Source organism: Cynocephalus volans, chromosome 10, assembly GCF_027409185.1.
Source record: "Cynocephalus volans isolate mCynVol1 chromosome 10, mCynVol1.pri, whole genome shotgun sequence".
Classification (NCBI taxonomy): Eukaryota; Metazoa; Chordata; class Mammalia; order Dermoptera; family Cynocephalidae; genus Cynocephalus; species Cynocephalus volans.
In genome coordinates, this window is record NC_084469.1 from 25,936,115 (window position 1) to 25,947,125 (window position 11,011).

Here is an 11,011-nt window from a genome sequence, read left to right on the forward strand (position 1 = left end):
ACATCCCAGACCAAATCGGAGACGCCATGTTCACCCGCCGTCCGTATTTGAACCTGCTCCGCGCTTCCCGATTGGCTGCATCAGGCGGGCGCATCCGCTCTCGGGGCTAGAGCCCAGCCTGCGGGTGGGCGGAGCCTGCGCTGGCCACGCCCCCAGCCCGGCCGCCCCACGGTGCGCGAGCTCCCCTGACTGGCCAACCCCTCGCCCTAGACGCAGGCGGAAGGGCAGGACGCGGCCCAGGCCCAAGGCGGTCTTGTGTCCTCACATCGGCGAGGACACCGCAGGTAGCTCGACGGTCAAGCAGTCCACCCCTCCTGCTTCCCAGTGGACCCCCTCACAGCCTGGCCTTAAGAAGTCTCTCCTTAGGTTCCTCTTAGTTACCTGCCGCCTCAGCCTTGACAGGAAATAGCCGGCCAGAGACTGTCTAGAGGGGAAAGGCGAGTGTAACGGTTTTACTTAGGTTCGGTCGGCCCTCGCAGAGGTCCCGCGTCCGTGACAGCCTGAGACGTAGTTCTTAACCTGGGCTGTAACGCCTCTTCAGAATTTCCGGGCTTTTCTTGCGACTTATCTTAGGGCCAGAAACAAGTTCACTGGAATAATAGCTAACGTGTATTGAATGAACATTGATGATGTGCCTGGCGCTGTTCCAAATGCTTTATGTATATTAATTCATTTAATCCTTATAAGAACCTATGAAGTACTATAAATATCCCCATTTTATAGACGAAATGAGTCATAGAGAATGTAATTTGCCCAGTGTCCCACAGACAGTAAATGGCAGAGCCAAGCTTCCAACCCACACTACTAACTAGTACATCCTACTGTCTCTTGAATCTCCTTTGTATCAGAAATCTATCCATCGAAGGTGGAATTGATTTTTGAAAACAGCTGAATGGTAAGTATTCGGAGTTAATTGTTTATGATAGCATGGGTTCCATTCAACACTCTGGAAGTCTTAATAAATCGGGAAAAGGCAGCAATACAAAGAGGAGGAACTATAGTCTATTGTAATATGTAGGGCCCTTAGGGGATGGGTTCCTCTAGAATGGTGTTGTCCAATACCTTAGGCCACTAGCTATATGTGGTTATAGAACACTTCAAATATGGCTAATCCAAATTGGGATGTGCAGGGCTGGCTGGTTAGTTCACTTGGTTAGAGCATGGTACTGACAATACCAACGTCAAGGGTTTGGATTCCCTTACTGGCCAGCAGCCAGAAAACCCAAAAACAAACTGGGATGTGTTATAGGTGTAAAATACATACTAGACTGTGAAGACTTTGTATAGAGAAAAAAAGATATTTTAGATATACTGGGTTAAATAAAATATAAATTTCATCTTTTTAAAAATTTATTTATTATTTTTTTTAAAGTCGACCGGTAAGGGGATCTTAACCCTTGACTTGGTGTTGTCAGCACCAGGCTCTCCCAAGCAAGCTAACCAGCCATCCCTATACAGGGATCCGAATTCGTGGCTTTGGTGTTATCAGCTCCACACTCTCCCAAGTGAGCTACGGGCCGGCCCTTTTTTTTTCTTACTTTTTGAATGTGGCTACTAGCAGACTTAAACTTAATTGTGTAGCTTGCACTATACGAGTATTACTATTGGACAGCACTGCTCTAGAAAAATTATGGTCCCAGCCTGCAAGCAGTAGAGGTAACAATTGCTTGAATGGAAAGGGGAGGGGGGAGAGAGGGGAGATGATACAAAAGGACTAACTTGAGCCTGAGATTGCCCAAGACTCTGCAGAAGGATTCCCAAAGAGTAAATACTTGTGGTCAATCAAAAAGACCCAGCAAATAAGACAAGGGTGGGAAGTGGCAGAAAAGCCGAGACAGAAAACTCTAAGTGCCAGTAGTAAAAGCCTGTATTATAGAAATGTGTGAATTGGAATGCTTAGTCCATGTTGCAGTTGGTATGTCACACGCTAGCTGGGTAGCTAAAAGAATGTATCAGGATTAGTTTGTTGAGGGCTGGCCGGTGGCTCACTTGGGAGAGTGGTGCTGACAACACCAAGTCAAGGGTTAAGATCCCCTTACCGGTCATCTTAAAAAAAAAAAAAAGAATTAGTTTGTTGAACTTTTTAAATTTCGTGGTGTTTTTCAAATTATTAAAATAATAGATGCCTGTTATAGCAAGAGAAACAATACAATGCAAAGATACATAAAGGCAAAGCCTCCCCCATCCATTCTACTTTCCTACAGTAACCAATTGTGTGTACACCTTTATAAAAAATATATGCGTGTATACACATAGAGATTTTGTTTGATTTATTTATACAAACACACACACTTTTTCCAAAAAATTGATGTACAGACTGGGGATGTCTGGAATTGAGGGCTAGTGCCTTTATTTTCTTTTTTCTGCCTTCTCTTTCCACTTGCATTACTCTTCTCTCCCTTTCAGCTTCTCTCTCACTTCTCACGTTTACTTTCTCTTTTGCTCTCTCTCTCATAGGGGAGGGGAAGAAATTCCATCCTTTACAAAAATAGGATTTCTTACACTTCTGCATTTTTGTCCTCATTCCATGTCTTGTATAAAGCTTTCCAAGCCCAGGGGCTGGCCAGTTAGATCAGTTAGAGCACAGCCTTGCAACACCAAGGTCAAGGGTTCAGATCCCCATACTGACCAACCACCAAAAAACAAAACAAAAATAAATAAAATAAAGCCTTCCAAGCCAATTAATATAGATCTAATTAATTGATTTGTCACTTCAAAAAAATATAGGTTCTCTTCTAATTTGTAGGAGTTCTGTATTGTAGACATTAACTCTTTAATCTCATTGTAAATATTTATTTTTAGATCTATTTTTTATACACTGCTTTTATCTTTGGCCAAACAAAGATAAAATTGTCATACGGTCAGAATGTTTATTTTTCCTTTCATAGCATCTGGATTTCTTATCTCGATTGAGTCATTCATTCATCAGATTTCACAGTGCTTTCATTTTCTGTCTTCGTTTAGGTGTCTCCTAATCTCTCTTTAATATATATATATATATATATATATATATATATATATATATATAATTTTGGCAACTGGCCAGTATGGAGATCTGAACCCTCCATCTCTTGATTATAAGTCTAGTCTCACATACATGTTCTAAGATTCTTAATGTTTTGGTGATCACATTTAAATCTTTAATCTATCTGGAATTGAGTTTTACATATGATATGAAATGGCCCAATTATTTTAAAAGTTATAGATTTTAAATATTAGGATTAGAGGGCCGGCCCTGTGGCCCACTCGGGAGAGTGCAGCGCTGGTAGTGTGCCAAGGCCGCAGGTTTGGATCCTATATAGGGATGGCCAGTGCACTCGCTGGCTGAGTGTGGTGCGGACCGCACCGTGCCAAGGGTTGCAATCCCCTTACCAGTCAGGAAAAAAAAAAATTAGGATTAGAGATTTCTTATTTTGTAAAAATCCAACTACATAACCCAAATCAGCAACTGAGAAGTATCCACCAGACAGTTCTGAGTGAACTCAAGGATGAAATTGTGGAATCATTAGCCCTGCTGCCATGCTGAGCACTGAACAAAGGAGGCAGTGTGACAGCTGCTAGTCAGTGGGGTTCCGTATACCAGCAAAACTCAATGGAGAGGCCAATGAAATTTTTAATAATATATTCTTAGAATATAAGCAAAACTGTCACACTAAAGGTGTATTTAAAAAAAGACTATAAGCATACCAACCTATAAGGGAGAAGACAGCATACTTTTTTTGTAAATAAAAAAAATAATTTCTGATTAAGGGCTGGCTGGTTAGCTCAGTTAGAGTGAGCTGTTATAAAACACCAAGGTCAAGGGTTCAGATTCCCATACCGGCCAGCCTTCAAATAAAAAACCAAAATAATTTCTGATTAATCTAATAGAACTCCTCATAGGGTTTGTATTAGTTTGCTAGTACTACCATAACAAAATACCACAGACTGGGTGGATTAAACAACAGAAATTTATGTCCCACAATTCTGGAGGCTAGAAATCTGAGATCAAGATACCAGCAGGGTTTCTTCTTCTGAGGCCTCTCTCATTGGCTTGTAGATGGCTGTATTCTCCCTATGTTTATCTGGGTCCTAATCTCCTCCTCCTATAAGGACACTAGTCATACGGGATAAGGTCCCACTGATATGATCTCATTTAACTTAATTACCTCTTTAAAGACCCTATCTCCAAATACTGTCACATTCTGAGGTACTTGGGGTTAATAATGCAATGAATATGAACTTATTCAATTTATTTAATTTTTTTTTAAAAAGCTTTAACAAGATTTCTCCACTGAAGACTTTACTTAAAGAAGTAACCAGGGCCGAGCCCGTGGCGCACTCGGGAGAGTGCGGCGCTGGTCGCGCGGCAACGCTCCCGCAGCGGGTTCAGATCCTATATGGGAATGGCCGGTGCACTCACTGGCTGAGTGCCGGTCACGAAAAAGACCAAAAAAAAAAAGTAACCAAGGAATTGAGATTACCAGTTTGTTAAATCAATGAACAAGGAAACAAATGAATACATCAATATATAATGAAGTAACTTAAGTTACAGGTAAGAAACAATGAGTAGAGCTAGAAAGACACTTTTCTATAAGAAACGAATAAGGATTGGTGTTAAGACTATCCTAGGCTGGCCAGACAGCTCAGTTGGTTAGAGTGCAGCCTTATTAACACCAAGGTTGTGGGTTTGGATCCCCATACTGGCCAGCCACCAAAAAAAGACAACCAGATTATCTTAAATTCTTAGAAAAGAATAAAATATCCATGTTTACAGGTAATCTGATTTCTTCTAAGTAATGAAAAATCAAAGCATAGGGATAAACCTGAAAGACCATTTCAGACAGTATAGAAAAAAAATTTAAGTGAATTTAACATGAATAAGTAAAAGGTATTATATTTATAGGTCAGTGGTTCTGAATGGGGGTGGAGGGTGGGGAGGACAGAATGCCTTCCAGGCATGAGCATATCAGAACTGGGAAAAGGAGGCAGTGCTTTTTCAAATTATACTTTCTGAAACTTTGATTTTCTATCACTCCCTCCACTCCACCCCAATCTCTGTTGTAGTGCCTTTTTTTTTTTTTTAAAGATGACCGGTAAGGGGATCTTAACCCTTGACTTGGTGTTATCAAGTTGTAGTGTACCATTAAAGAGAGTATGTTGAAAATGTCCTCATTTGGTAAGAAATAATCAAACTACACTTACGTAATCATGGTCTCTAATATATCTTATATGACCTAGGAAAGAGACCCAAATGACATTATGTTAATCATTTTCTAAGGACCTTAAGTCACTGTGTTGCTGTTACCAGAGAGGCAATATTATGTTGGGTGGCCTGAACATTAATTAATACTGGGACAGACACACAGTATCATAAAATCCTCTGCATCTGCCCTTTGAAAAAATATCACAGAAATCTGAAACCCATCTGCCACAATTAAGAACCAGTGGTTATACATTTTATACATAAGGAAATTAATATCCAGAGAGGTTTAAAGACACTCAGATACTTATTGGTGGATCTCGGCACCAGGTCTCCTTAATTCCAATCTAATGCTCTTAACTACTACTTTGGAAACCATTAATTCTTATTTCTAGTATTCAGGGTTTTTATCTAATATGCAGCTCTGGTCACTACAACTTTGAAAAAAAAAGCAATAAAGCTATAAAAGTATCTGAAGAGAAACAAATGAGATAAAAGAATTAAGGATACGTTCTTTTATTTATTTACATCCCAATCTCATTCCAAAAAGGCTTACAAAGATGCAGATAATATTGTAATATAAAAAAGATTAAAACTTAGAAAAATGAGGATAAGGAAAACAAAAGCAGAAAAGGAAGATGGAACTATAGACACTTGCTGGAAGTGGGCCACAAATTGGGCTCTAAGTGATCTAGCATCAGCACAAAGATAAAAATACAGCTGAATATTTAGTGTTCTTAAGGTAAAAATCAAACAGCAATTCACAAAAAGCAATTCTACAGAGGCCAATAAAATGCCAGCTATGTACAGGGAAAATCTGGGTTAATCCAGAGACAAAAATCAATAAATAGAAGTACGTAGAGTGCTCTCCAGACTCTTTGGTCTGGAAGGAGAGATCAGATAAACTGAAGAATAACATGGTCTAGATTAAACCATATTTTTCCCTCAAATCTCAGAACAAAAATGAAGCTTTTGAGAAGTTAGCTTAAGAAAAATGAAGATGCTGGGCCGGCCCGTGGCTCGGAAGAGTGTGGTGCTGATAATACCAAGGTCGTGGGTTCGGATCCCATATAGGGATGGCTCATTAGCTCATTGGGTGAGCGTGGTGCTGACAAACACCAAGTCAAGGGTTAAGATCCCCTCACTGGTCATCTTTTTTTTAAAAAAAAAAGAAAGAAAAATTAAGACATCATAAGGTCCACATGATTTTCCTTACTATAGGAAAAGGTTCTTGAGATACATCTCTAACCTTAAATCTTAAGGTTGACGTCACATGTCTTAATCCCTGGTTTCCCATCAGAAAGTGAATCCTGGGCTGTCTAGGGAAAATTACCAGTTTAATAATCCTTATGTGTTTTGAAGATGTTTTGTTTTGGAAAAGATGTGATAGCTGTTCCAATTACTCCTAGAGAAGACATTTAACCCACTCATGTTTCAGTTTCTACTCATATTTTCTTACATTAGGCTGTTAGATTCACTTTTCAATTTTAAAAATTAGATTTATTGCAGACTGACCTTGAGACCCCAGATCATACTTTTTAGCTGTGTATTTAGGAGTTGAAATGCCAGCTTTTGAGACCTTTGAAAAGCATTCATATTGCTTCTGACAAGCCTACTAAACATATAAGTAGCACACTGGGAGCCCCTGAAATGTCATTATTGCCCAAGAAAGGAAACATGACAAAGAAACAAGAAGAGGGAAAAGTGGAAGAAGCCTCTGGCTGACAACTTGCGAAGTGAAGGAAAGGAAAAGGTCACCACCCTGATCTGAGATGTTGAATTGAGAGGTGGGTTGTACGAAGGGGAAGGGCTAGGGCCAGTTGTGGCTACCAGTAGGAGAATGCCCAAAACTGGAGCTTTGGTCCAACGCCTAGAAGAACAGAATGGTAAGGGGCTACACAGTAAAAACACACTGGATCATCAAGGTGGTCATACTGAGTTGACAGTGGAGGAGATCGTCAGGTTCCCAGCTGGGCCCCAATCTAAAACAGAGAGGCTCAATCAGGGATGGGGTGGACCAGGAAGGACTCCAGATCACAGTCAAAGTCCTTGAAGAACACAGACTCCGATGGACTGGGCTGGGTAGCTTGTGCCTCCATGACAAAGTTCACTGGTTGCTTCTGTAGGATCTCTGGGTCAAAGGCCACACCCCGAAAGAAAGGGTGGACCTGGAAGTGATGCAGATAACGGAGACGGTGGAGAGGATTCTGGCATAAAAGCTGAAGGGAAATAGAGCATAAAGGATGAGGAACTGGGATAGTGAAGGGGCTGAACAGAGAAGATGGAAAAGGAGAAAGAAGTTCATGGAGTTGTAGAGGGCAGGAAGAAGAACCCTAAAGAGTAGATTTGTAAAACAAGGAGAAACAGGCTAGAAGCAAAGGTGGGAATAAGGGAGCTGTATTTGTGAGTTTCCAGATGTTAAGAGTGTGGCACTGGTTCACTGTCTCAGAACGGACCTATCTGTTCTGAACAGGGAGGAAATTTGGGGGATAGGCACTGAGGAATGAAATCTAAAGTACTGGTTAGAGAGCAAGTAGTTAGGTGGCTGGAGCACCGCCCCACACCCTTCTGCCAATTAATCAGAGGATGGGGAAGTATCACTTCAACAATAGGGGAAGGAGAAAGTGAATGGTTTGGTAGTCAAGAAGGAAAGTAGTGCTCACTCTTACCTCATGGAGCAGGAGTGAGAGCCCCTGGTTAAGAGAAGCTGGGATCTCAGAGTCAAAGTGGGTCACACTTGCTAACATGGCCACATGATCTTTCTTTGCAGCCACTGGGAACTAAGTTAAGAGGTAGGAGATGGGGGTAAAATATCATTCCTTAGTAGGATAAGGCAAGATTTCCTAAGGACTTCTTCCCACCACAGGGCAAAGCCCCCTCTCTTCTCTACCCACACCACTATCATTCTCTCACCTTTCCAGTTGCCAGAGAGAAAAGCAAAACACCCAAGGACCACCAATCGGCAGCATGATTGTAAGGTCCTCCACTCAGGACCTCTGGTGCTACAGATTTGAAAGATAATTGTCATTGACATCCTTTGGCTATCCTCTTGCCCAACGCTTACCCACAAGCTTTATAGCCTCTCTCACCCATGTACTGAAGAGTACCACAAATAGTATAGGCTCTGGCTCCCTGGGGAAGGTGGCGGGATAGACCAAAATCTGTCAGTTTCAGATGGCCTATGAAAAGAAAAGACAAAAGCACCACTGTTCTACCCCTCATCAGCCATGATTTATTCCCAAACTGAGGTACCTCTTATCCTGGGACTAGGGAAGTAAAAAACTTACCTCGTTCATCCAGGAGGATATTCTCCATCTGAAAATTCACAGGTGAGAAGTTACTGTTCTTCCTCTTCCTTTCAACTCTTTCCTCATGTATACCCCCCCAGCTGAAGAAGATGCCCTAAGTATTCAAATCTATACTTGAATGACCCTTGCCCCAAGGTCAACTATTCTCAGTTCCCTCCTTGCCCTCTTGGACCTGTTTTAAACTTCTGAGGCTTTTCCTCAAAGAGAAAAAGCACTTAACTCTACCTTCACATCTCGATGGATGATGCCCAAGTCATGGAGATAGCCTGTGGATGACAGCAAGCATGGGGTGTGCTGAGGCTCTTCTGTCCTTTCCAGTTTCCCTATTAGCCCCCACTTCATCCTTTCCCTATTCTTTGACCTCCAGAGTTAATATAAATTCTCCTCTCTCCTCTCCCACAACTTAATTCTTCCACCCCCATTTCCTTTACCATTGTTTCACTTACATAGCACCAGGACCAGCTCAGCAGCAAAGAGACGGATGGAAGCCTCAGGAAAACAGCCAACAGCAGACCACAAGGAGTACAGATCTGTGCTGCAGTAGCTACACACTGCAAAGCACCAGAAGTCTAGGCAATGTTTGGGGGCCACAATGCCTGGGCTCAAGGCATTGTAGGCCTCTTGTCCAAACTGATGCTACCTCCTATTCTCTCTCCCTTTGGGATAGAGAAGTGCTATGAGAAGGGGAACAGAGCAAAGGCAAAACAAGCCAAAAGAGACAGGTAATCTCAGGTATGGAGTATTATCATCTTGGGAATGAGGAGAGAGGACAGTCACTCACTAATGAAGAGGTGCCGTTTTCCCTGCCAGCTGTCCCCCAAGCTGTGTACAAAAGGATGGTTGATCTGTCGCTAGAGACAAAGAAAACAGGAAGTTAGGAAGGAATACAGTCATTAAGGATAAAAGCAGCCAAGAAATCAGGCTTTACCGAGTTGTGCAGAAAGGGAGCTGCTGCCTCACCTCTCAATTCAGAGGAATTCAGTAATTGGGACTTACTGCCTGGTAATCCTGGAACCAGCATAATACTAAGGAACATACTGGGACATGCTAGAGAGATTTCCCTGGCAGAACCTGGAATAACCACGGTGATAGCTGATATCTACTTTTCCCAGATCTTCTTTGTTATTAAACTAGGTTGAAGCAGATGGAGGGGGAAGAACCAGGAAAAGCATGATAATTGGACAAGAAAGGTGCTTTCCCTACCATTAGTTTGGCTCTTCCCACAATCCTTTCCAGGACTCTGTACATACCTGGATGCTAACCTCCTCTTTGCACTGCCTTAGGGTGTCCATTTGTAGGACCTTTACCTTGGGTACCACCTATAAAAGGAGAGGAGTGATGACTTATAGAAGAGGATAGTGCTATTGAATAGTTTATTCCTCCTAACCTCTCCCTGGAACCAAGATTGGAAGCAGGACTAGAAAATAATGTGGAAGAGTAGCTAGGCCCCTACCTTCACTGCAAATACAGCTTCCTGGGCACAATCTAGCACCTTGAGGACAGTTCCAAAGGAGCCTTTAGCCACAAGGCCTAAAATCTGTACAGAGAAATGGAGAACAGGACAATTAAGATAGTTGTTTCTACATTTCTCTCAAAAGATGGACCCCTCCCAGGGAACTATTGACCTACCTTCAGCTGCTGCTGCCCCCTAATGGGCCTAATGGGAAACTCCGGTAGAAAGAGGCTGATGAACTGAGGCACTGGCCACTCAGACAGCAGTGGGGCTGGCTCTAGGGGCTCCTGGTGCAGGCACTGATGACCCCGTAGTTCCCACAGCTCTTCCAGACCTGACCTGATGGTCCCCAGACCTGACCAGAGGCTCTTCCAGGCTCTGGCCCAGGAGCCCTGGATGTTGCCACCCTGCTGAGAACCAAGGGAGCCACTCTAAACCTTCTGCCCTCGAGGCACTGCAGATTCTTTCCATCTCAGCAGGCATTCCTCCCCTTAAATCTTAACCCCTAGAGGTACATTTTTGAGCACTAGGCAAAACTCCATGACCCTTGCTTTGTGCTAAGGCCTGGATTTCTTGGACACAATTTAAATCCTCTCAGAAAGCAATTACTGGACATGTTCCCCATGATGCACCAGTAATACAACCTGTGCCTCAGTATGGGGCTGCGATGCTTTCACAGTATAGCCTCCTTACCCCACCCTCACATTGGGTATCTCTGACATGCTCCCCACCAGGCACTTCCCAGACCTCAAGCCCATGTCTCATTCACCTCCCCTCAACAGGCTGCCAAAACCTCACAGCCTACCTTGTGAGGAGCAGCCACCTGAGTGTGTTGCCCTTGCCGACAACTCACTGCTCCCATCCCCAGTCTCTGCCTCCTCTCTCCTTCTGCTAAATCTGCTGTCCCAGTTACATAAGTAATTCCTCCCCCTGACGCTGCGTTACACATGAGCTCCGCCTCTTCCAATGTGCAGAGATTCATCAGCATGGAGCCTTTATCACACTAGGACTGGAAAATATCTGTGATACAGCTTCAGGGCAGAGGAGGGAAGAGGCCACCCTCATTAC

At 42.9% G+C, this 11,011-nt stretch overlaps 1 protein-coding gene across 1 annotated transcript; it reads right to left on the reverse strand.

Moving 5' to 3' along the window:
* Window positions 1-6,852: 6,852 nt before the first annotated feature.
* Window positions 6,853-11,007, reverse strand: RSKR (ribosomal protein S6 kinase related). The gene is made up of 12 exons (XM_063111541.1): window positions 10,749-11,007; window positions 10,120-10,353; window positions 9,944-10,027; window positions 9,741-9,809; window positions 9,272-9,341; window positions 8,937-9,041; window positions 8,716-8,756; window positions 8,470-8,497; window positions 8,272-8,361; window positions 8,096-8,184; window positions 7,852-7,962; window positions 6,853-7,401 (listed from the first exon to the last, which is right to left on the reverse strand). Exons 1-12 carry the CDS (start codon window positions 10,929-10,931, stop codon window positions 7,180-7,182), a joined length of 1,326 nt encoding a protein of 441 aa, XP_062967611.1. The 5' UTR covers window positions 10,932-11,007; the 3' UTR covers window positions 6,853-7,179.
* Window positions 11,008-11,011: the final 4 nt, after the last annotated feature.